Source organism: Ipomoea nil, unplaced genomic scaffold (assembly GCF_001879475.1).
Source record: "Ipomoea nil cultivar Tokyo-kokei standard unplaced genomic scaffold, Asagao_1.1 scaffold0322, whole genome shotgun sequence".
Lineage (NCBI taxonomy): Eukaryota > Viridiplantae > Streptophyta > Magnoliopsida > Solanales > Convolvulaceae > Ipomoea > Ipomoea nil.
The window spans coordinates 758,159-784,751 of record NW_017616750.1 but is presented as its reverse complement, the minus strand read 5'-3'; the positions used below and the strand labels follow the sequence as shown (position 1 = coordinate 784,751).

At 39.6% G+C, this 26,593-nt stretch overlaps 2 protein-coding genes across 7 annotated transcripts; one reads left to right on the top strand and one right to left on the bottom strand.

Moving 5' to 3' along the window:
• Positions 1-3,826: 3,826 nt before the first annotated feature.
• LOC109171619 lies at positions 3,827-10,207 on the bottom strand. Of its 6 annotated transcripts, XM_019320673.1 has the most exons (8): positions 9,534-10,207; positions 8,288-8,496; positions 8,097-8,161; positions 5,929-7,243; positions 5,815-5,841; positions 5,553-5,719; positions 4,902-5,061; positions 3,827-4,801 (listed from the first exon to the last, which is right to left on the bottom strand). In XM_019320673.1, the coding sequence occupies exons 2-8, from the start codon at positions 8,433-8,435 to the stop codon at positions 4,203-4,205; spliced, it is 2,481 nt and encodes an 826-aa protein (XP_019176218.1). In that variant the 5' UTR covers positions 8,436-8,496; positions 9,534-10,207; the 3' UTR covers positions 3,827-4,202. The 6 variants fall into 6 exon arrangements, with proteins under 6 accessions (XP_019176218.1, XP_019176214.1, XP_019176217.1 ...); XM_019320669.1 differs by having other exon boundaries at positions 5,815-7,243; XM_019320672.1 differs by having other exon boundaries at positions 5,815-7,243; positions 8,097-8,158.
• A 14,005-nt stretch (positions 10,208-24,212) lies between these two features.
• Positions 24,213-26,218, top strand: LOC109171584. The gene is made up of 2 exons (XM_019320635.1): positions 24,213-24,476; positions 24,581-26,218. Exons 1-2 carry the CDS (start codon positions 24,213-24,215, stop codon positions 26,216-26,218), a joined length of 1,902 nt encoding a protein of 633 aa, XP_019176180.1.
• The last annotated feature ends 375 nt before the right edge of the window (positions 26,219-26,593 follow it).

Genomic DNA, 26,593 nt, shown 5'->3' with positions numbered 1-26,593 from the left:
CATAATCTGTGACCCTTCGAAAGGCCTCCTCATACGTGGCCGGGGGGTGTAAAATGAAATCTTGATATAAATACCCCGCCCGGAGAGAGATGTGTAACATGTGAGTGGCGGTCGCATCATCCATGGGCTCAACCTCCCCGACCGCCGCCTTCCACTTGATGAGGAAGTCGGTCAAGCTCTCGCCTTCAAGTTGCTTGGCCTTCTCCAGATACATATAGGGCTTCCTCACCACTTTGGAAGTGATGAACTTCCTCACAAACTTGATCGCCAAGGTGTCAGACTTGTCGATCGAACCCAGCTGCAAGGTTCGGAACCATTCCGCCGCCCGGCCGGTGAGCGTGGAATAAAAAGCCCTACACATTACAGCGTCTGACACGCCCTTCAACATCATATTGCTGTAGAAGTCGTTGACGTGAGCCTCGGGGTCTGTCCGGCCACCATAACTTTTCTCTCCAGAGACCTTTAAATCAAGCGGGTAAGGCTGAGCCATCACCGCCGCTGTGAAAGGCGTCTGGTGTAGGGCCGATTGGTCGACCGGGGTTGCTGCAGGGTGCGCGTTTCTGAATTGCGCAAACTCCGCTTGGAGGTTGTAGAGCAATCCTCGGGTCTCGTTGAGCTCGGCGGCTTGGGCAGCTTGGGCTGTATCCCGAGCGCGTCGCCGTCGGTGAGATCTCGACCCGCTATACCTAGATGAAGCCTCCTGGCTGGCTTCCTGCATGTGCATGTCTTCCGGCTGACGGTTCGGGTCTTGGGGCCCCAAACGCTGCCGCATCTCCGGTCGAAGACGATCAAAAGCTGCCGCTCGGGCAACTTCCTCGGGGTCCTCCGCTTGGGCGGGAACCTCAGCCGCTTGCTGGGCCTGCCATGGTGCCTCCATCGCATCAGCACCCCCCGACCCCAACCGCGAACGAGCCGAGCGTCGAGCCCGGGAAGCGGACTGACGCTGCGGCTCTACCTGTGCGGTCGGGTAAACTGGAGGGGCGGCGGCTGGAGCCGTGTACGCAGGCGTATATGGTGGATATCCAACCGGGGGAGTGTAGTACATCGGTTGGCCAGGCCAGTACCCATACGGCGGAGGTGGGACCGGGTACGGATACTGACCGGGATACATCACCGGCTGTTGTTGATGCGGCTGACCGGGTGTTGGGTATCCCGGTTGAATGTAGTTCACCGGCTGTTGGGCAGCCGGGTATGTGTTGGATGGATGTGGTGGTGACAGATTAAGGTTTAAGTCCACCGTCTGACCTTGCTGTTGGGTAGCGTGGTGATCGGATGAACTCGCTGCATCCACCTGATCGTCGGCGAAATTGTTGTATGCCCACGGATACATCGTTGCAAAGGAACCGAGTGCTCGTCAAGACGTTGCTTTCTTGCACGGGTCCCCACGGACGGCGCCAAAATGATACTGCTAATTCTACGTAAGCAATATTTAAATAATACCCGAGACCAACTAAAGCAAGTAAATATCTTTATTGATCACGGTAGAGGCCCTAAGTACAATCTACTTGGTTGCTCTGAGTGCCGACTGACTGCGGTCGGGATTCTCTAATAACAACCTATCGATCGTCCAAAAGTCCTCTACACTGTAGCTACTGTGGGTATTTATAGCCACTGCGCCGGAGACACAAATCCGGTCATTCGGCATGCTCTCCACGTAGCCACCACGTGTCATCCTCCTGGGTGCCCTATCTGTCGCCACATAGAGCCGCCACGTGTCCTTTATCAGCTCCCTCGCCAAAGGGCTACCGCTCGGTGGTCGACACTACCGCTTGGGCAATTCCCGGTAGCTGGCCGACCGGGTTCTTCATAAAAAGCCCGACCTGCTACCTGCAAAGACAAAAAGACAAAGACAAAGGCACTTCGGTCGTGGTAGAGCTATGGCGGTCGGGATATTCTCTACCAATACTGAACCGAAATGCCCAGGTGCCCAGCCCTAGGTGCTGTTGTTCCCCGGTACGGACAATGGTTTGAGACTGAATCGAAATGCCCAGGCGCCCAACCCTAGGTGCTGTTGTTCCCCGGTACGGACAACTCTGTTAATTTTTAAGTGGTTTGAGACTGAACCGAAATGCCCCGGCGCCCAGCCCTAGGTGCTGTTGTTCCCCGGTACGGACAACGCCCAGGCGCCCAGCCCTAGGTGCTGTTGTTCCCCGGTACGGACAACTCTGTTAATTTTTAAGTGGTAAATTATAGACAAAAGCATACTGGCCTGTTTGGTAAAATAGTTAATCTATAGGTTAATTTTGGCTTATTTGATCACTATTAGTTGTTTGACTTGTTTTAAAAATCAATATAAGTGTTTGGTTAATTAACTTTTTGTACTCCAAAATGTTAAAATTCAAAAAGCTACTCAATGGAACTTTTTCAACTAACTTTTTGAGAAAAGAAATTATACCAAACAACTATCAGCTAATAGCTAATTTACCAAATACCTTTCTACAATCAGTTAATGTTATCAACTAGTTATACCCTCTAATTAACCCAATCAGCTAACAACCATTTACCAAACATGGCCACATTTTTTTTTTTTTAAAAGAACGGGGCCACTTTATAATAGAGTAAATTTCAATTTTGATCCATTGACTATTGAACTTGTGTTAATTGCAACCAATGACTTTCAAAAGTGTTAATTTAGTACCTTGACTATGCATTTTTTATCAATTTTGATCACGCCGGCCAAATTACCGGTCAAATGTGACCAGAAAATTTTAAATCAACAATTAAACATAATTGGAAGGGTAAATTCGTCATTTTTTGTTCACTCCGATTTGGGAAAGCGATTGTTGACCAAAATATATATAGGTGATCTGAAGCCGGCAAACCTAATGTGCACCATATGTTTCTGCAAACCACCTAGCTTGCCGGACGGAGCTTCACTGGAGTTCAAGGACTTTATAGATTCCTGTTTGCAGAAGGAATCCAGTAAAAGATGGAGCACGCAACAACTTCTGCAACACCCGTTTGTGAGGGATATTGAATTCAAATCCCAAATTAATTCACAAAATTAAAAATAAATAAATAATTCCTAAATTTCTTTGTAGATATAGAACTTCCTTTATTGAATCTTTGATTTAGTTGGATGTATATTCTTCTTCCATGAATCTTCTGCTCTGTGTAAGTTTAGAAAATGGATCCGAATCTGCAGTATTCTACTATAGATATTGAGAGATTAATATAACTTGTTTCAATTCGATCTATTAAATTTCTCTGTATCATATCTTGCATTCATTCAATTTCTCCTTTGCTTTTCATTTTTGTGTACAGATCAACCATAGTTCCATAATTTGAGAGTGATTAACCCTTCTAAATCATACTTAGAAATAACCTCGATGATTTGGTTTCAATCGCTTTCCCAAATTGAAGTGAATAAGAAATGATGAATTTACCTCTTTCCAATTATATTTAAAAATTTTCGGTTATATTTGGTCGGTGTGACCAAAATTGATAAAAAATACATAATTAAAGTACTAAATTAACACTTTTGAAAGTCAGAAGTTGCAATTAACTCAAGTTCAATAGTCAGGGGACCAAAACTGAAGTCATAATGTGGTGAGCATTTTGTGAGTACCTATACTAGTTTGTCTTTTGTGGGCCATAAGAGGCCAAAGTTTCCATGTCTAGCACGTTTGCATATCTGTCTGCAATATTTGCTTATTTCTGCTTTTTTTTTTTTTTAATTCTCAGTTACAACTGCTATGTAATTACATCTATAAAGTTCACTGTTGCAAAAATCGCGCCTAGGCGCTGATTAATCGACGCCTAGACGCTAGGCGCCCTAGGCGGTCCCCAGACGCCTAGAGGGCGCCTAGCGATTTTTTCAACAATGGTAAAGTTTATAAGAAAATAAAAGAAAAGAAGCCTGTCTATGTCAAACAAGTGAGAACTTCCCCCCTAAACCCAGAAAATAGGAGAAAAATCAAAATCTATCAGAACAACTGAAAATACCACACAGCAGACCAGAACCTACAAATTCTGCACTGTTATGAGAACCCCTTTACCTTTATCACTATATGACCAGCAGGAAGTCAGTGAAGTTTTCGTGATCCTGCTTGCTCGAATGGACCGTGTGCCAAATATTTATGAAGCAGATGCCCATTGTTCCTGTCATGGGAGCATGAAGTTTTGGCTTGAAAAGTTATCACGTGAACTTTACATTGCATACCGGCTAAAGGTCAATTTCACTCTTCTTTGCTTTTTCTTGGCTAATTAATGCTAATCTCAATTTCACTCTCTGAAGTGTGGTTTGCAAAGCTCGAAAGAGTTTCCCCCATCAACTCCTCAAAAATAGCTGCTTCGATTGTAATGCCAATGTCTTGGACATCAGATTTAAGATCCATCCATGGCGCGGTGGGCCTTCCCATATCTTTTTCGACGAGTTGATCCAAAGAATGAGGCGGTGGAGTCTTGAGAAGATACCATTCAATCCCTATCCATACCTCATTGATTAAGTCCATCCCCTTTGGGAGTGGCCGAAGGTTGTGTTTAACGGGGAAGCAGCCAAAATAGCGGTCACATGCCTCAGTAAGGACTTGGTTAGTAGAATCGAAAAGGAGCTTTCGACAGGAGCAATCAGAAAGTAAATCTACTTCATCAAACAGTGATGGGTCAAGAATCTGATCTGAGGAAAGCCAGCTTAAAAGAAATTCGTCCCAATTCAACCCTGAACCTAGCAGTACTGCCTCTACGTATTCAAACGCAGATTCCTCATTTTCCAGAAAAGTCAGTGTATAAAGTTGTTGGTCAAGAGAAGTTGCTGTGGGTTCCTCAAAATTGAGTTTCTGAGGTTGAATTTCGAGTTCAACTGCAGGCACATAGAGACTAATTTGTATAGGAAAGCTCAAAATATAAAAGGATCGATGATGACTAGTGACAAAATTTACCAAACGCTAAAACAATCTAACCTGTGATTGCAGGATTGATGTCATTCTCGGGAAATAATGGCTCAAGCACAGAAACGGGACTAGGTTGCTCCATTCTATCCATCACATTATTCTCACGATATTCAACTTTTCTAGCGTCAGATGAGTGCAGAGAAAAAGCTTCTTTTGCCCCATATGAATCCTAACAAGTAAAAACACAAGGCCATAAGTTCTTTAGATTGCTAATGCTTACCATATATACAAACACAAAGGAAGTAAAGCTAGATGGCTAAGCATACAAACCCAGTTATGGGTTCGAATCTCAACCTTCTTGGTTTGAGCAAGTCAGCTATGGGCAACCTAGGCTGGTTTACCTCCTTGTGGTCCTTTGCCAACTAGGGTCACAAGACGGGGTTTACCCAGTACACACCCTTGGGCGCCCCCAACCAAGATGGCTAAGCATACAAACCTGTAACCACAAGGTCAAGGGTTCGAATCTCAACCTTCTTGGTTTGAGCAAGTCAGCTATTGACAACCTAGGCTGGTTTACCTCCTTGTGGTCCTTTGCCGGCTAGGGTCACAAGGCGGGGTTTACCCATTAGCCAGTAAACACCCTTGGGTAGTGGCTGCGGGTTTCCCTTTTCACCCAAAAAAAAACAAAAAAACAAAGGAAGTAAAGCCAACACTACTTACTGATAAGCATTCAGATGCCAGTTTCAAGCTCGGGGAGGAGGCTTCCGTAACATCAGCACTTCCACTGTCTATAGTAATTGAAAAACTAATTGGTTTACAAGATGCATCTAAGACTTTTCCATCCTCCGGGTATCCAGTTAGAGCTGGTTCTTCCGTATCTAGAACCCCTGAGTAATTTGGAATAGAGAGATTAGTTAAAAGTGTGAGCATTGACAAAATAAAAATGAAATATGAAATGCTTCAATCAAAAGGGAAAGAATACCTTCAACAGCCACTTCATCTTTAGTAGGAGAAACAATTTTTCCCAACAAATTGTCACAATTAAGTTCACGTGGAATATCAAGGCTTCCATTTGCCAATTTTATGTACTGTTCAGAATTGATTTCTGCAGCAGAAGAATGCCTCTCTAAGTTAGAGTCAGTACACTTTCTAGGACTGCAGTTAGGAGAAGTGTTGTACTCGGGAAGAGAAAGGATCCTTCCTAAGGATTTAGGAAGCTTTTCGCTAATTAACTCTTCGTCTTTTTCCCCATTATCCAGCATCTCCAGGAGATGTTTCTTAGCTTCAAGATAGATGTCTGATATCTCGAGCTTGGGATAATTAGATGCTTCATTTATTGTAGCTTCTTCAATGTCTTTTGGCTTCTCTTTCTTGAAGTGAATGGGGGAAGGCCTGGCAAATCTCTCGGTGTAAAAATGGTTTCGGTTGGGAGAGCTCCATCCAATATTTTCTCCACTGGTCCCTTTATCAATATCACTGTGCTTTTTATGAACTATTTCTTCACGAGAGATCCCTTGGCATTCTTTTCCCATGGCTTTCTTTAGCCTTCTTTTAATTTCGGTGAACGAGAAGTGGGATGAGCTTTTCCCATTCTGCAACTTATGAGGAGAGTGTACTGATGAGCTAACATCGATTGGAGAACCTGGGAATTGCAAGCCAGCTGGTCCCGGTTTTAGAATTACAATTTTGCTAGAGGGCCGGGATCTTTCATCTTCCATTAAAGGATAGCTTTCTTGAGATTTGCTTCTCCTGCGAAAAAAGTGGCCTCGTTTTGAATTCCCGATTTCATCTGTCTTTGCATGAACTACATTTTTCTGCATCGAATTAGATTTCAGCCTAGAGTTAGACTTCCTCCCTTTCTCAACTCGATCCTCTAAACTTTCCATGTGATTCACCAGCCTAGAATTTGGATCTTGTAAGAGTTTCCAGCATAATTCCTTGTTAGAACTTAATATTTGCATTAACTCTTTGGAGTTATAAGCAGTCTCGTCTTCTTCAAAGTGTCTACTGTTCTTACACTTCTGGTTTACAAGCATCTCAATGGCTGCACTTAACTTTTCTTCAAGAAGTGGGCGGCCTTGATCTTTCTTTCTGAAACTTTTGGTTTTTACATGAATCTGCCCAAGCTCTTCCATCATAATTCGAAAATCATCGACATCAGAGCCAACGTTCTTGACATCATCCAAATCCGATAAGGACATACTTCTAGACCTATCACAAGTTCTAAATGTCCGTTTGCATTTCCTCTTTGTATGGCTCCCCTTGTGTGGATTAAACGCTTCTGGTTGGATTTCAACATCGTTTCTCTCATCCTTCGGGCTTGCCTCGCCAAACATTTCTTCTTCCATGAGTTCCTTTACACTTGTCTTGGAGTCGAGTGTTGCTGCCTCACTTTCGTCATCATCCTGGATCTTTAAGAAAATTTATGATTTTAATTCCAATTTATTACTTACTAGCTTAATTTAAAAATTTTGGTCAACATTTGTGTTATAATCTAAGATTAGACCAAGGTGACTCAACTAGGCTATAATGCATATGGGCCAAACCACACTAAAAGACTAGGCCCTGTTTGGTAAAATGGCTGTTAGCTGATAGCTGTTAGCTGATTGTGTTAATTAGAGGGTATAAATAGTTGATAACATTAGCTAATGGTAGAAAACTGTTTGGTAAATTAGCTGTTAGCTGATAGCTGTTTGATATTATTTCTTTTCTCAAAAAGCTAATTGAAAAAGTTGCTTGGAGTAACTTTTTGAATTTTAGCCTTTTGGAGTTGCAAAAAGCTAATTAACCAAACATTTATATTGATATTTTAACTAAATCAAACAATTAATAGTAGTCAAATAAGCCAAAATTAGCCTATAGGCCAATTTTTTACCAAACAGGGCCTAAAAATTTAATCAATTAGCTAGTCTAACATATGGTAAAGCTCTGGACGCCACCAAAGTGGACCGAACATGAGGGCTTTGGATTGGACACTCACCCTGAAACGAAAGCTTGGATACCAGCAATACCACGGGTGAACACAAAGTGGACTGAACAATCTCTAATACCATGTTATAATCTAAGATTGGGCCAAGGTCACTCAACTGGGCTATAATGCACTAAAAGACTGAATTCAATCAATTAGCTATTGCATTATAAACCCATGTGTTCTCTCTTATTTTTTCAATGTAGACTCCTAACAAGTTGCTTTAAAACAGACAGCACAGTAAAGAAATTATTGAAAAACATATTAAAGCCATGGTTAAGGGGTGTTGACACTACCTTGACCTTAAAACTCTTCTCACTGGGATTCGGTATTTTAAGCTTCATACTTGAACTGGCACCTGCTGGAAAATACAAAGTCGGGGTAGGGGCATTGAGTGTGTTACGATCACATAGCTAGGACTAAAGAGAATTGAATTTAAATACAAGGTTGTTAATTGAGCTTAAAGCTTTCTTCAAAGATTTCTCACCAACTTGTCCGCTAACTTGTCTTCCATCTGCAAGTAGCTTTCTAGTGGAACGACCATTGCGGAAGTCAAAGATGTTAATGAAGCCCCAGATACAACCTGCCTGGTCTTTCTTGTATTGCAAAGAGTATCTCGGTGATTTATTTGCCATAATTGGAGATTGTTCGAATTCAATGTACCAAGTTTGCGTTCCTGCTATGACCACTCAAACCCTGATCAAACGAATCAAGTACAGAGGAAAGTTTCAGACTTTATTAGGTTCATCAAATTTAAGAAATCAAATGCGCAAAGATGGCACATGCATTTAGTCACCAAATATGCATCGAGGAAAACAGAATATGCCATTAATCACGAATCCAACGTTTAATTAAGCTGACAAAGGCAAACAAAAAACTAATCCTCAAAGACAAAGCAAAAGGTGGAGATAATGGCAAAAATAAATGGAAAGATAAGAAATCCCACTTCCAACAAAGAGACTTCAATTCTAGAACACAAATTTTTATGCAAAAACAAAGAGAAATTCCTAAAAAACTCACCAAAACTAAGAGTCTAAGACCAAAGAACAACTTCCATAGTTCCATCCATCAAAGAATTCGCTTAAGGTAAAGCGGGATTATTATGCATAAGCTACACTAGAAGAAGAAGAAAGCCACAAATGATCTCCAAAGTTTTAGAAAGATTACTTATCACAAAATTTGATTGGAAATCTGCAGAAACTAAAGATTGAAGCCTTAGAACCGGAATATGCACAAGGAAGACATTGCAGCAAAGTATAACTTTCAAGAAAACCAAAAAAGATTCTATTTCAAATCCACAAGTCCCAGACAGAGTGGAGCTCAAGGAACTCTAGCCTTACCTTACTGGAAAGGAATCAAAAAACAAAAATCACAGTGCTTAGAGCATCAGCAATGTGAAATATTCAACTTGGGTAAAATATAAGACTCCACTCCCTTTAAAGGGATGTCATCAATAATGGTATTCATCACAAAAAGTTGTTTCTCCAGAATTCAACCTTAAATCTCTCTTCAAAGTCTAAAATGGCAAATTCTAAAGCCCTTCAAGATATAACAAAATTCTCTCCTCTTTGAACAAAAAAACTGGAGCATTATATATATCCCAAACATCAAACAAAACCCACAGTTTCACAAAAAGTATAAAATCACCTTTTGGGATCAAAGAAATACAAATTTCCTCAAGACATGAATATTTTTTTTTAATCTGAATATAAAGTTTGATTCTTTTGCCTTACCTTTTTTACTTTAGGATTGAATAACACCGACCCTTCTATCCACACACAGAAAATTAGGAGTCGGTGTGACTAATGTTGTGGGGGCAGCCATTATAGACCAAGGAGGATGGAAGAAACAGCAGTGAAGATAGAAAGCAGAAGAAAAGTGATACTGTATTTTTGTCTATATAGAGAGAGAAAGCGAAGGTGCTGATGAAGACATTATAGTGAGAGAATCAGAAGAGGAGGAAAAAAAAAGTTGATGGACACCCAGAAATAATGGTGGGGCCGAGAACAGCATCTCATCTTTCTTCCCACTGAGGAGAGGAAAAGGAAAAAAGTCTCCGTTAATTTCTGCTACGTATGATTTTCGGATTTTCTGGGCTTTTTGGCATTCTCCGGCGATTATTTTTGCAGGTTTTGATGATGTTCCAAATTCCAAGTTCAAGAACCATAGGGATCATCACCCCCCACACTTGTCTCTCATCTCACGTACGCCAATTCTGAAATGCCAAAACGTATGAAACACCCCATCCCCCCGTCCGAGAAAACAAAATGACAAATCTTGGTTGTTCCTCACTTCCTGTTCTGATTTAGACAGTGGATTGGATTAATGTCACGTAACGTAGAAACAGAGAGAGAGAGAGAGAGAGAGAGAGAGAGAGGAATAGTAATCACAATCGACTTGGAGTCTTGGAGAGTTAAGAGAAGTTTGGCATGTTTGGTTCACTAAGACAAAAAAAAAAAAAAAAAAAGGAGTTTCTTGTAGATGATTGTTTTTAAAAAAAAAAAAAAAAAATTGTTAAATAAGTCCCTAAATTTTATCTGAAAAGTTAATTAAGTTTCTAAATTTTTTAAAAGTATAATTACACCCTTTAACATGTTAAATTGAGACAATAAAATTCAAAAATCGATAAATGACCTACTATTACATGTCATTTCAGTTCAGACATCAATTCCAGTAAAAATTCGGCGACCGGTCTCCTTCTCTGGAAGATGGGGTGGCGACCGACGACGGCTCATGTGGGTCCAAATAAAATACTTTAGGATTTTAATGTGGGGGAGCACGTAATGGGGTGGTGCTATTTCTTGTTGTCCGACATCAGAAAACAACCATTTAAGCCTCCGGCGGTTCAAGATTCTCGTCGTGGTTATGCCTTATTTGCAGAAAACCTCCAACTCTGCAGCAGCTCATTGCCGCCCTGCTCTCCATTTTCCCCTTCTCCTACACCTTCTCCTTTAATCCAGCCCAATATCCACACTAAACATAGGAAATCCAACAAGCAGCTGCCATTGTCAGAATTGTAGTTGGCTCAATAGTCGCATTTCCCCTCTTCTTACTCATCCTCTTTCTCTATCTACGAAAAAGTAGGAAAACAGTGGAGGCATAAAAAAACTCAGAATCCTTCGACGATCACCAGTGCGGCGGCGGTAACCTCCGGGGCAACGGAAGAAGCCGGAATGTCATCATAAAAGGATGACATCATAGGAGGGTTAGTCGAAGGGGAGATGAACAAGCCAGTGTTCTTTGACGGCGGAACCTACAATTTCAATTTGGAGGACCTGTTGAGGGCATCAACTGAGGTTCTAGGGAAAGGCAGCGTCGGAACTAGTTACAAGCCAGTGTTGGAGGAGGGAACGACGGTGGTGGTGAAGAGGTTGAAAGACATGGCGGTTAGCTGGAAAGAGTTTGAGAAGTAATTGGAAGTTTTAGGGAAGTTGAAAAATGAGAATGTGCTTCCACTAAGAGCATTTTACTTTTCAAAAGATGAGAAATTGTTAGTCTTTGATTACATGTTTGCCGAAAGCTTATATGCTCTTCTTCATGGTATGCATTCATCTCCCTCTCTCAGTTTTTCGGTAATTTTTAAATTTTGTATCATTTTTGCAGTTTTTTTCTTATGGAGTTTAGCTTAGACCCAACTCGTGCATTCCATTGTTCCTTCACTCAAGCTCTTCCCATTGTGGCAGGTGAAGAGGCACAACCACGTCGAGAATCTTGAACTATTGGGGGCTTAAATTCCCAAAGGGTTGTTTTTCGATGTCGAACGACAACATAAGCAACATCACCTCATCGCGTGCTCCTCCACCTTAAAATCCTAAACATTGTATTGGATTATTTAGTGTATGTTAATTAGATTAAATAATTAGTTTTAAATTAACTAATTAATTAGTAATCATAATATGTTACTAATTATTATAATTTTCTAAAAGGGACTTGGTCAACTTTGACTTTACTTTTAATGAAGTGTCACATTTTTGTTTATTCCCGATGTATAGGTGCTATACACTGGCGATGCATTAAATATTTTCTATTCTAAATTTCTATACGTTATTTTTTCTATTAACTTTTTGTTTTCATGTATATAAAAATATTAATTCTGCTAGATGTATTATACCAATTTTGAGACCATAAAAACTTCATTGAGTTAATACAATCTGAGGTCCTCCGAGTATAGTGATTTTGTCACGTTTAGTCCTAAACTTTTAAATTGACCACCCGTGGTCCTTCAACTTTTAAATTGTTACCATCCGTGGTCCAAGTTAACCATCGATGGTCCTTCAACTATCAAATACACCACGTCGGTCCCGCCCCCCTCCCGTTGTTCAAATACTCCGACGGAAACATACCGGTGACGACTTCCATGATGACTATTTCGAGGCAATTTAGTACACCTCTGATTTGGGAGACACCTTGTTGAACTGCAGCGCCTCCGGTGACCTGAACGGCAAGAGTGCTTGCGGGGCCTGTGTGGCGTTAATCAGCGAAATGTAGTCGTGACTAGAGAGAAGAGAACAAGGGTCAATAGAGGGTTTTGGTACTACAGTTCGAAAAAGAGTACGCAAAGGAGAGAGGGAAGATTATGTGGAGAGAAATTCAGGAAAAGAATGATGAATAACGCACACAAAGACTAAAATACCCTTGCTTACCTTCTAAGCATATAAATCAATCCTAATTCTGCACAAAAACCTATGAAAATCAACTTTAAATACATATATCATAGATCACACGGAATAAAGGGTCAGGATGGGTTACTAGTTCTTACCTAAAGAATTGTTCTTATTTGAATATAGAGTTAAGTCCAGCAATGGTCCTCCGAGTATGGTGATTTTCCATAATTAGTCCTCGACTTTTAATTTTGACAATTTAACCATCTGACTATTAAAATCTTTCCAATTGCGGTCCTTCCGTTAAATCTTGATTAATTGGACGTCAAAACAAGGGGTAAAAGTGTCCTTTCCCTCCTAAGGGTATATTTCATCTTCATCTCCATTCCCCCAATGTTGTATCCGGCATATATAAAACAGAGCACAAGTATATGAATAAAATAAATTTCGAGATTCCTGAGTGTTGCTTTTGGGTGTTCCCCTCGCTTCGATCATTTCTAGAGTGGCATTGCATATTGTTATGCTGATATAATATACTCACAAAACAATGCAGACTAGTGAAGTGCTAATCTTCTATCAACTATAACTACTGCAAAGATTGGGGTTTACCAGTGAGAGATTAGAGAACACACTACTGCTGAACTATAAGAAATTTTCATTTGATTTTGTAGTATTGTAGTGCAGAGATGCAGCAAACCTGACAATAGTTGGGATTTTGAGACTACAATTTTTTTTCCAAGGGTCGCAGTTCCCTTGGAAAGCTTTCAAAATTCCCAGAACTTACATTACATCAGACTGAAAGATTGGCCCCTTACCAATTTTTCATTGTATGCCTTTCGCCAGATGCTCCTTATTAGGGGTCAGCATTACTAGATCTTAAGAATGTGTAATTCTGACTTCTCTCGAACGATCCTTTGGGAAATCGGCAGTCGGTTATCGACGAGCGCGCCGGAATTTGACACCAGAGCGAAGAGGAAAATGACGGGCCGACGGCGCCGTACGCTTCGTCCCCGGGCTCCAGCACCCAAGTGTTGGCCCTCCTCGACCTTCAGCAAAGGTAGTAGCTTTACCCTCCAGTAGCGGACTCCGGCGTAACAACAGTCGACCAACCTGTTGTTGCTTGGTCTTGGGAAACTCTCCGGCAGTATGCTTGCCGATGAAGCGTGTGTATTCTCGGCCGTTAAGGAAGTAGTGGTCGCTGCCATTAATGCAGAAGCTCGCATGGGTGCTTCCCTCATTCGTCTCTTCTTCCACGACTGCTTCGTTGATGTACGCAAATTATTTTAATTTGTACGATGATGCTTTATTTTACCTTTACTGCATTGGGAAAGAAACGGACTGATATTAATGTATTTATCTTCTCCCACAAGATATTATCTGCAGGGTTGTGATGTACCTTCACCGGAGAACAGACTGTCGGCGGTAATAATATACGCTGAGTAAGGCTGTAAGGGAAAGGACGGTTTTAGCCCTTAAATAGACGTCAACTTAACCTAACATTAACAGAAGGACCTCAATTAGAAAGAATTTGATAGTCGGGGGATTAAATTGTCCAAATTAAAAGTCAAGGATCAATTGTGAAAAATCATCATACTCGGGGACCATTATTGGAATTAACTCTTTGAATATATATGTGTGTATTGGATCATATGAGAACAAGTCTTTAGGAGAAAATTCACTTGAAAAAATCGAATGGGCCAGATCAGATTAAAAAAATATGGTGACATTTTCGTAATTACCACTAACTTTACTATGCAAACTTTAACACTAAAATCTGTACTTCTAAGAATTTTCTAGGTTTGCACATTTAGTATTAAAATATTGCACTTGCAAAAATGCGAAAGTGCATTACACTTAGGATTTCAATTTTAGAGTTTGACTGAGTTTTTTGGTTTAGTGGTTCACTTTTTATTGCTTAGGGTCTAACATTTATAGTTTAGATTTAAAATTTTGCGTTTTCATTGATTTTTTAAAATTTATCCCGATTTGCATATTTAGTTGTTACATATTTGCATATTTAAGTGTCAATCAATTATCAATGTACTGTAAAGTATTTCCAAATGCAGCGAGCACTACCTAATTCTCATTGATTGTCTACTCTGATGCATTTGAAAATGCTTGATGGTGCATTTGTAAATGCTTGACAGTGCATTTGTAAATGCTTGATAGTGCATTTTAGAAATGTTTGGCCTAATTCTCATTGATTATCAAATTTGGTGCATTTGAAAATGTTTGATGGTGCATTTATAAATGCTTCATTGTGCATTTATAATTGCGTGTCGTGCATCCGCACGTTTGCAATTGAAGACCTGTTCGCATCGGAACTCAACCTATATATATGGGTAGGATCAAATGAGAACATGATTCTTCTCTAAAAAGTGAGGATTGATCTCAGCCTCCCATCAGGATTTATTAATGGTTGAGAGTTTTAATATAAAAAAATACGAAGTCAATTTTATAATTATTAAAAACTTTAAAGTTTTCAATATTTATAAAGAGAACTCACCTTTTTTCCTTTATATTCTAACAATTGTCAACCGTTGATCTACCTAGACGAATGAATCATATTGGTTCTCACTATGATATGAGATATTAATTAAATTCGAAATTGACTTCATGCATATATTGCTTGAATAAATGTATCGTGGTGTTATTAAATTTTGTGTAGAAATTTATTTAGTGAGTCTATTATATTATATTGAATTTTGATTGAATACAAAATTTGGTTGTATGATATTAAATATATGTTGTGATGGAGAAAGAAAAGATGATGATGAGTGTACAAATAGAGAATAGACAAAGGGGGGATCAGCATCTTGTCATTTTCATCAAGTTTTTAATTGCACATTACATCAGTGTGGGAGTTGGAGGGACTGCCCAACTTTTCTTTAAACTTGTGGGCTCATCTCTATATTGCACTTACGTCTACCTATGACTATAGTTATTTTTGTATTTATTATTTTTGACATGAATTGGCATTATTTAATTTTAAAAATAATCAACTCTTATTTTAATTATTATTGGTTGTGGTAAATTTTGGGCATTTTTTTTTTTTTTTGATGAGAAAATTTTGGGCATTTAGTTTTATTTTAAAATAAAAAATTAGTAGCAAAACAAATAAAGTCGAGAATGCACGGTAGTTAGTCACAATGTTTCAAATTTAACTCTTTATGTAATTGTCTATTGGTATTTTTTGTTTGAGTCGGTCAGCTATAAGTAACGAGTTAATACCCAAAATCGTCCTCGACTATAGTGGTTTTTCTCAATTTCGTCCTAAACGACTTTGGTGACCTAATATCGTCCCAGACTTTTGTGTTTCGCTCAATTTAGTCCTCCATTTGTTATTCCGTCAAATTGGTGTTAAATAAAGGGACAATTCAGTAATGTCAATATTGATCTCTCTTTACTTTCAACTTATGAAGTGCGAAATTCATCTTTCTTGTACGAATTACACCCAGAATTACTCCCGGACATGCAAATCAAATTTTATATTCGCAGTTTTAGGAGTAATTCTGGGAGTAATTCGTAAAAAAAAAAAAATTCGCAGTTCACGTGTCTATGAGTAAAGAGATGCCAATATTAAAATTACGGAATTGTCTATTTATTTAACACCAAATGGACAGAATAACAAATGAGGGACTAAATTGAGAAAAAATACAAAAGTCTGGGACTAAATGGAGCGAAATACAAAAGTCTGGGACGATATTAGGTCACCAAAGTCGTTTAGGACGAAATTGAGAAAAACCACTATAGTCGAGGACGATTTTGAGTATTAACTCTATAAGTAACATATGTTGGTAAGCTGGTTTACCTACTTGTGATCCTTTATTGACTAATTTCATAAGGCGAATTTCACCAAGAATAACATTCAAATAATAGATGTGAACTTTTTATATATAAAAGAAAATTAATTATACTTCCATCACACGACTTGTTAACTATATTGATTAAACAAAATGTGGTTGGGGGAAGAGAAAGTAATTAACATATCAAATAGTCAAATGTAAGATGCCAACTACCATATAGTGTGATAGCATTTTAGTTATCATTCCAAATGGATGGTCATATGTTCAAACCCTAGTGGTGGGGGTTTAGATTCTTTGAGTTGAAATTGTTTGAGAAAGTATAGAACGAATATTATCTTTTATAAAGAATCATGAGTATTTCAAAAAGTCAAAAGTAAGATAAAATAATATATAATAGAATTCTTTAATTTTTTTTTCAAGTTTTCTAAACGGTTAATATAACAGTGGTTAAGTTATAATATAATCGTCAATGTTGATTTTACAGCTTAGGGTAGTCGGACAGCAGACCAACATTATTGTAAAAGTACTAAGTGAATCGAGAGAATAATTGAGAAAAAAGTGGAACATAGTAACAACATCTGTATTGAATCCAAAATCTTCCACAATGTTACCCCATGAGGTATTTATATAAGGAATATGGGCCTTGAAGAAGGCAAGAAGGAAGAAATTAACTAAAATAAACTTAAAGAAAGCTTATAAAACTGCTGGAGTATCTTCCTAATGTAAAAAAAAAATGAAAGTTTCTTGTTACCCATGGAAAGAATCTCCTCCAAATCTTCATTCACCGCCTCTGGAGCAGGCATTCCGTCGAGGATGCATTGACTACTAAGTCTAGTCGCCCGACTGGCAGGCTAAACAAGGATCCAATGAAATTACACCGCTGAGGCCCTTTCTCCTGATGCTTCTAAGTGTTCACACTACCACCTTCATCTAACCGCCTAGAGGCATGCCTCACTAGGTACCTGATCGGGGTATCCATCAGTCAACATTAGTTTTAGCACATTTTTTCACTTGATGACTCCAGTTTAGAAAAAATTGAATTCCAAGTTACATATGAAGATTACTATTACCATGAAATTAATTAACTTGTCCATTAACATCTTTTTGGTACACCTAGGATCTTGATTATGTTGACATGTATAATATAAAATTATCAATGATTTGTCAAGCACCTTGTACTCAGATAGCATGTAGTGACCTCTCCTATGTAAGAGGTCATGAGATCGAGCCTCAGTGGAGGTGTTGTAATTTTCTTAGCATTAAAAGAAAAAATTTATCAATGATCTATCAACATCTTTAAGAAATTGTAATCCTCATAAAATTTCTTATCCTAATTACGGGACATATCATTATAGTTTGGATCTTAATATCAACTTTTAAGTTTTTATTTTGTTTTTAAAAGTAAATGACAAATTTGTTACATTAGTAAAGTTTAGATTTTTTTTATGACGACGAGGTAAACACGCAATCGCTATTTGAGGGTGTGCACTGTGTAAAATCCAACTTGTGATTTTAGCTGGTAAAGGACTATAAGGAGGTAAACTAGTATATGTTGTCCATAGTTGATTGACTCAAACCAAGAAGATCAATAGTCATGTTGGTCGCGGTTGAAAGAGGTAAAAGTCTAGATGGGGTGGGGGGAGTTGGGGAGTTGGGGTGTTAGACATGTATGCCTTAGGAGTCAACATTTATTATTTTTGGCATTGTATTCTAATTCAAAATAAATAATAAATAAATCTTTTATTTATTTTATTTTGGATTTATTAATACTAGTATTTTCGCCCGTGCGATGCACGGAATAGATTTTGTAAGTGTACAAAATAGTACACATTAGATTGACTAATTTATTAATTTATTTTATTAATTTGTAATGCTATTTAGTATGAGTCGTAATTAGTGTTATTGGACCAAGCTAAAATGTGTGGTGGAGATTTCATTCTAATGAATTAGACAAAGAGCAAGTCTGAAGATCTCAATTTAAAGAATGTGTGGGTGAGAAGAATTCAAGCCACATGTGAACGCTACAATCAAGGCTTGGTGAAATGGAATTTACGTACAGTATATAAGAAGGGAAATCGAAAGAGGAAGTTGCCAATTCTGAAATTCTAATCTCATATGCAAGCTTCCTACATTACTGCGTTAATATTGATTATATTATTTGTGATTTAAATCTGTACTTCAAACCAGTACCTGTGACAGCTGAAGTGCTACACCAAAGATGGTTATGGCATGCACGGTTCAGTCCTGAGTAGGTGTTTTAGAAGAGTTGTAGTGGTAAAGGCTGTGAGCCGTTTGTAGTTACCTCTTGTAATACTCTGTGGTGAACATCTAGTGGATTGGGCAGACGTGGGTTGCCCCGCAGACGTAGGAGAAGGAGCTCCGAACTGCGTAACAATTCTACTGTGTCTTTACTTTATTTATGCTTTCAATTTTGTTATTTATATGTTGATTAAATTGACTTAATTAAACAGCGAAATTGTCTCGTAACATAAAATTAAGTAGAATCCTTAGTGTTAAATTGATTTCAAGATACACGGGCTTTTTCATTTGGTATCAGAGCCTCCAGACTTAAGTTATTAGTCTGACGATCTGGCTACTCCGTGCCCCTTGATCTCAATCCTTCAGCGGTTAGTATTATTATTTCTGATTCTGTTAAATTGTTCGATCTCACGGGTTATTGAGTGTTACAGAATGGAGCACACTAAAGCTCTTCCCCAGCTAGTAGGTGACAACTATGCATATTTGAAGGTGCGCACACGCACTCATCTCAAAGCACAAGGTGAAGCAGTATGGTGTATCATTGTAACAGGCTGGGAACATCCGACCAAAGCCAGTACCAGTGAGGATGAAACTCGAGTGACGAAACCTGAAAATGAATGGACACAAGCTGAGAAAACGAGTGCAGGACACAACGATAAGGCACTAGATATTATTTATGGGCTAATTCATGAAAGTCAATTTCCTATTGTTGCAGGCCATGATTCAGCAAAAGGCGCATGGGAAGCACTAGAGGCTACCTATGAAGGCACATCGTCTGTAAAACAATCGAAACTGCAACTGGTACAGTCAGACTTCGAGGAGCTCCGAATGAATGAAGATGAAACCATCGTGACCTTCCACACTCGTGTGCAAGAGCTAGCAAATCGAGCTATGGTCCTCGGAGAACCATTCACTCAAGAAAAGTTGGTGAAAAAAATTCTACGATCACTACCACCTCGGTTCCGGATGAAAGTTACAGCAATCCAAGAACATGACAACTGGGAGAAAAAGACTGTAACACAACTAATGGGAAATCTAAGAACTTATGAGATGGAAATCTTAACAGATCACACAAAAAAACAAAAAACAGTAGCATTTACCGCTGAAGAAAATAATCGTGCACCTGACTTAGATGAAATAGATGATGATCCAGTTGTATTTCTTACTAAACAGTTTTCTAAACTTTTGAAACAGGTATCAAAAGGTTCACGAAACAAGAATATGCAAAAGGGGGCATCATCATCTAAAACGAGTTCTAAATCCGGTTCATCAATCTTCAAGTCTTCTGGTTCACGTCTAGGGCAGTCCAAAGAGAAATCCACCAGTAAAGGGATCAGATGCTATGAATGTGAGGGCTTCGGATATGTACAAGCAGAGTGCCCCACCTATCTTCGACGCAAGAAATCAATGTCAGCAGTTACTTGGAGTGATGATGACTTGGACGGTGAAACAGGAGGATCTGATTCAGACGAAATTTCTGGTAATTTTGTTGCCTTTACTGCACATATGGCTGCTGGACCGTGTCATGAAGATGTTGCTGACTCAGAAGGAGGCGAGTATAATTCTGCAGAAGATTTAGAGTCAAGTGAATCATCTTTTGAAATTGAGTTTAATAAGTTGTATCCCAAATGGGCAGCACTAAGGAAAGAAAATCGTAGATTAACTAGTGAAATAGGGATTGTAACAAATGCAAAGAAAGTGTATCAAACTCAAATAGTTGACAGGGATCTACTTCTCAAAGAGGCATTGGCCCGAGAAGAAAGACTGAAACAAGAGGTACAGACTCTGAAGCAGGAGCTGAACACCTACAAACGCCAAATTCAAATGATGGATACCACGTCTACACTTGACGAGATCCTTGAGTCTGGAAGAAAGACATCTACAAAATTTGGTCTAGGATTCACAGGAAACAGCTCAAAGGATAAAACAGTGTTTGTCAAAGCGTCAGGTCCTGGTCGAGGAGATATTCCAGAATCTAGCACAGCGACACATCGCGTTGGTACAGTAAGATCACTCAAGCCGTACTATAAATCCTATAACCCGGTATGTCATTATTGCAGGTTACGGGGTCACACCAGACCGGAATGCTACTACTTCTACAAAGATCAAAGAATCGAGAAGTTCAAACACAAGAACATTCAACCCTTTACAAGACAAATCTGGGTGAAAAAGACAGATTATATCTCATTCATATCTTTCCACTCTAAAAGTACAGGCCGAGAAGAAAAATGGTATTTCGATAGCGGGTGTTCACGTCACATGACGGGAAATGCTAAATTTCTAAGTAACGTAAACACAAGCAAAGGTGAAGTTACCTTTGGTGACGGTATAAAAGGACAAGTCACTGGTATAGGCACGCTAAGCGTAGTTGGTCTGCCAAAACTTGAGAAAGTTCTACTAGTCAAAGGACTTCATGCAAATCTTATAAGTATAAGTCAACTGTGTGACCAGAACTGGAATGTGAGCTTCAACAAAAATAGTTGCAGTGTCCTAGACAAAGCAAATCAATGTGTTATGGAAGGTACAAGGTCAACTGATAATTGCTATATTCTTACTAACAATGTTTTGTGTTGCAGGATCAATGTAGATGAAACTGAGCTTTGGCACCAAAAGCTAGGACATCTAAGTTACAGACTTCTTGACAAACTTGTGAAAATCGAAGGTGTTCGTGGATTACCCAAGCTGAAAGTCAAACCAACCATATGTGGTGCATGTCAAGCAGGAAAGCAAACCAAATCCTCTCATCCAGCGCAGCACACTATAAACACAAGTCACTGCTTGGAACTGATCCACATGGATCTCATTGGTCCAACTCAAACAGAAACTGTTGGAGGTAAGAAATACATACTCGTTTGTGTAGATGATTATTCTCGTTTTTCTTGGGTTACCTTTCTCAGGGACAAGTCTGAGACCCTTGAAGCCTTCAAAACTCTGGCATTAAAACTCCAAAAAGAAAGAAATGAGCCCATCATTCGAATCCGAAGTGATCACGGACGAGAATTCGACAACAATATGTTCGATACCTTCTGCAACCAAACAGGAATCACACATGAATACTCAGCACCGAAAACACCTCAACAAAACGGAGTTGTGGAACGGAAGAACCGCACAATTCAAGAAATGGGACGAGTTCTGCTCAATGCCAAAGGACTACTTCAAAAATTTTGGGCAGAAGCTGTGAACACTGCATGTCACATCATCAATCGGGTCTATCTACGTCCAGGCACGAATCAGACTCCGTATACATTATGGAAAGGTAAGAAACCAAACATTAAATATTTTCATGTTTTCGGGTCACGCTGTTTTATCTTGAAGGATCGAAACCCTGTCGCAAAGTTTGAAACAAAAAGCGATGAAGGCATCTTCCTCGGCTATTCAACGAACAACAGGGCATATCGTGTATACAATAAAGTTACCAAAACCATTATGGAGTCCACAAATGTTGTAATCGATGATCAACCGAATGATATTATCACAACGTCTCAACCTGGACCAGTGACAGAACCTGACTCAAGTTGTCCTGAACCTAATCTAGAGTCTCCTATGCCATCTCCCACGTCAACTCAACCTGAGCAAGAAACTGAGTCTGAGTCTGAATCTGACACTGATCATGGTAACATTGATATCCCTACTCGCATCCAGAAAGCTCATCCAATACAAAACGTAATTGGAGATCCTAGTTCCGGCGTAAAAACCAGAGGTAAACCGAAACGTGATTACCTTCAATTAGCGGGATATTCTTGTTATACTTCGCAGATCGAACCGAAGAACGTCAAAGAAGCTCTAACAGACGAACACTGTATCAAGGCCATGCAAGAAGAACTGGGGCAGTTCGAACGAAATAAGGTATGGTCTCTAATTCCCAAACCTGACAATGTCAATGTTGTAGGTACCAAATGGATCTTTCGTAACAAAACCGATGCAGCTGGCAACATCGCTAGAAATAAAGCGCGACTTGTAGCCCAAGGCTACTCCCAAATTGAAGGAATCGACTACGACGAAACTTTTGCCCCTGTTGCACGGCTAGAGTCAATACGACTACTTCTATCGATTGCCTGTGCCCTAAAATTCAAGTTGTTTCAGATGGACGTTAAAACAGCCTTCTTAAATGGTTATCTCTCAGAAGACATATACGTGGCTCAGCCGAAAGGGTTTGAAGATCCACATCATCCAGACTATGTCTACAAATTACAAAAAGCTCTCTATGGCTTAAAACAGGCCCCAAGAGCCTGGTATGGGAGACTTACTCAATATCTTCTTCAGAACAACTACAAAAGAGGAGGATCAGACAAAACATTATTTATAAAACGATCAGGTAAACACATAACAATTGCTCAAGTGTATGTAGATGATATCGTTTTTGGATCCACACAACCAGGAGAGACAGACCAGCTAGTCAAGGTAATGCAACAGGAGTTTGAAATGAGCATGATAGGTGAACTAACCTATTTTCTTGGATTACAAGTAAGTCAATCTAAAGAAGGGATTTTTATTTCACAAGAAAAATATGCGAAAAATCTTCTATCCAAATTTGGGCTTGAATCTTCAAAAGATGCTCGTACTCCTATCTCTACGACTTCAAAATTGTTCAAAGATGAAAAAGGAACTTCTGTAGACTCTACTATGTACAGAAGTATGATAGGCACTCTACTGTACTTAACAGCCAGTCGATCAGATATTATGGTAAGTGTTGGTATGTGTGCACGCTATCAAGCCGATCCAAAAGAGTCACACCTAAAGGCGGTAAAGCGTATTATAAAATACGTTAAAGGTACGATAAATTATGGTATTTGGTACTCGAACGATACTAATCTGAACCTTGCAGGATACAGTGATGCTGACTGGGCAGGAAATGCTGACGACAGAAAAAGTACATCAGGCGGATGTTTCTTTATCGGAAAATATCTAGTTGCCTGGCTAAGTAAAAAGCAGAACTCGATTTCACTCAGCACAGCTGAAGCTGAGTATATAGCGGCAGGCAGTTGTTGTACACAATTGCTTTGGATGCGTCAGATGTTAACTGACTATGGTATACAACAACAAAGTATGACATTGTTCTCTGACAACACCAGCGCAATCAACATCTCAAAAAATCCAGTCCAGCACTCCAGGACGAAGCACATAGATATTCGACACCACTTTATTCGTGAACTAGTCGAAGAGAAAGAAATTATCTTGGAATTTACTTCAACAGATAAAAATCTTGCAGATCTATTCACCAAGCCGTTAGAGAAATCGAGATTTGAACTGCTTAGAGCCGCCCTTGGGGTTTGCAATCCCAGAGCTTAGGTATTACAAATAAATTCCAATAATTTTTATTAACATGACTGTTTGTTTAACATTGTTGCAGAAGGGCTCATTCGACTCTTAATTCCATAATATTATCATTCTCTGTTTTTAACCTAAGCCATATCGTTCAATTTTTCCAAACCGCTGTTTAAAAATCAACGCCTCTCGCTCTCTTGTTACCTTATACGGCTCATTGACCTCTTATATTCAATCTACTCTCAAAATTAAATCTTAAACTCAAATACTGATTTTATCATCCACAATACTCTCCTATTATAACTCTACTTTCTAGCCTTCCCACCTAGTCAAATCATTACCTACTTTCACGCCTTTTGAGAACCATCTCTTCACCATCATACATCAACAAATTAATTTGTTGTCTCTTTGGCTCTCTTACCCATCACCACCGTCTCTTTCATCTTCATCCTTAGAACTTCCTTCGAAAATTTCTTCAACAATGGAAGAAGATAACCCTTTTGCTATCTTCACCACGAAATCGGAAAGATTAGATCTTCTTCGACACATTATTGATGCTGATTCTCCCCTCACATCTGATGACACCGATCGAGTGCTTGCCACGATTAAGACACATGAGAGTCTCCTAGAAGGCCTTTCAGACAAAGAAACTAAGCAAATCAAAGCTCTCTCCCGTTTCATCTCATCCGAGCCGTGGACTATTCCGGAGGATCCACCCAAACCGCCTCCATCCCAACAGGAGAAGGTGCATATGCCCCATCTCCGGAAAATACGGTAGTGTCCTCACCTTTAGATGACTATGTTTCAGCTTCTAGAAAGTTAGATTTCAACATTTCTCTGCCAAATCAGTTTGTGTCTGTCTCCAGCGATATGTGTGCCCCTTCCTTTCCTTTACAAGGTGATCCGTATGATTCCTCACATAAACTGCCTGAAAATCTTGTGCCATTATCTGATTTTGTGCATATTGTGACCACACCATTCTCTATTCGAAATATCAACCAATTTGTGTCTCCCATGACTTGTGCTGCTTTTTCTATCCCCATAACTATACCAGTCCCATCTTCAACAGTAGAGGCTCCCATTCCTGTATCCACCTCTCATGATTCTGTCCCTATCATCTCTGTGCTCGTGAGCAAATCTTCCCGAAAAGGGAAAGAAAAACTTACTGTTTCAGGTACTGCTGGGAAAAGAAAAATTGGAGCTTTGGAGGATGTTGTCTGCTTGTCTGATTCCAAGCAATCAAAACGAGGGCCCACATTGCCACCCAGAATGACAAGGTCCAGATCTGTTTCAGGCCCAGTACCAAGTCCGGCCCCTGCACCAGCAGCTGCTACTGTCCCCTCTGGCTCAAAGATGAAACAACCCAAGAAGAAATATCACCCTATTTTACTGTCTCCAGATTTGATGTCTGACTGGAGTGTTCACACTACTAGGGATTTTATTCTGGAGAAATCCATCAATGTGGAGGAGTTAACAGAAAAATGCAACATTGTGCCTATTTTGCGAGATCAATACCTGCTTGCCTCACTTGTTCATGTTGGCCCGTATTCCAGATGGCTCACTGCCGAGTTCTACACGAATTTAACATTGGATACGTTTTCGGAGGGGTCACCGCGATTTCAACAAGTTTTTATTCGGGATAAATGGTATCCCTTAAGTCCGGCAGTGATTAAGTCCTATTTGGGTACTCCAAATCATCAAGCTGCTCCTGACCCGAGTCCTAATCTCCTAGTCGCTGCTTTAACTCACAACAAGAATGTTACTTGGCCAAACACCGAACTTGAAAGCCTAAAGCTCACCACGGTCTACTCTGTTCTGTTACGGCTAGCCTCAACAAATTGGATGCCGGCTGTTCGTCATCATCTTGTGTCTGACCAGCTTGCTGCCCTTCTCTACAAGATCAGGAACCGACTCCCTCTCAATCTTGGAGAAATCATCTTTGGCCATCTTGCTCAATTTGTGCGACATAGGGAACCTAAGGTACATCTACCGTTTCCTAGTCTCATTTTTGGACTTCTACAGGAACATGGGTTCAAGCCCTACACAGATGAGGTGGTGATTGCTAATGCCTCAGTCTATAAATATGATGATCGTTTGACAAATAAGGATCACTATGATGATAGAGCTACGCTTTTGATCACTCCCGGCGCACCAACTGCCACGCCCTCTGTGTCTGCCCCTGCATCATCCGCTGACACTGCCTCTGCACCAAATCCCCGTCCTACAACAGCAATCAGGGAACCTCCGACGCTCATGGATCGCCGTCAAATTGTTCTCACTCTTCAAGCGTCAATTGCTCAAGTCCGCACATCGGTTGCTTCTCAACAAATAACCATTGGTGGCTTAGAAAGGTTGTTGAGTGCTCAGTTGGAAGAAATAGCCAGAATGGAGGCTATCTATGCTCGGATTCGATCTAACACTGGCGCTGGCACTGGTTCTATTTATGAGAGTGATGAATCTGAGTCGGGCACCCCGTCTGCAAGTTAATCCAATCCACTAAAATTATGTTCACCGGTTTGTTTGTCATTTATTTGGCATAAACAAAGGGGGAGTATTAGAGAAAAAGGGTAGTATTTTGGAATGTTTGGATGTTTGGTAAGTTTTTGATTTTGGTATATTTTGGTATGGATGTTAATCCCTGGTTCGGTTGGTATATTAATAATTTGGTAATATATAAATATTTTTGGTATGACTATGAATGAATTAAGTATGAAAGTATAAATGTCTTGGTATATTTGGTATGTTGACTGCATGGTATGGATTGGTTTTATTTGGAATACATATGAAGAAAGGAAAGCTCCAAGTTAGGGGGAGTAATTCAAATTTCAGTACGGAAAGCGTGACATATATGGTATGTTTGAT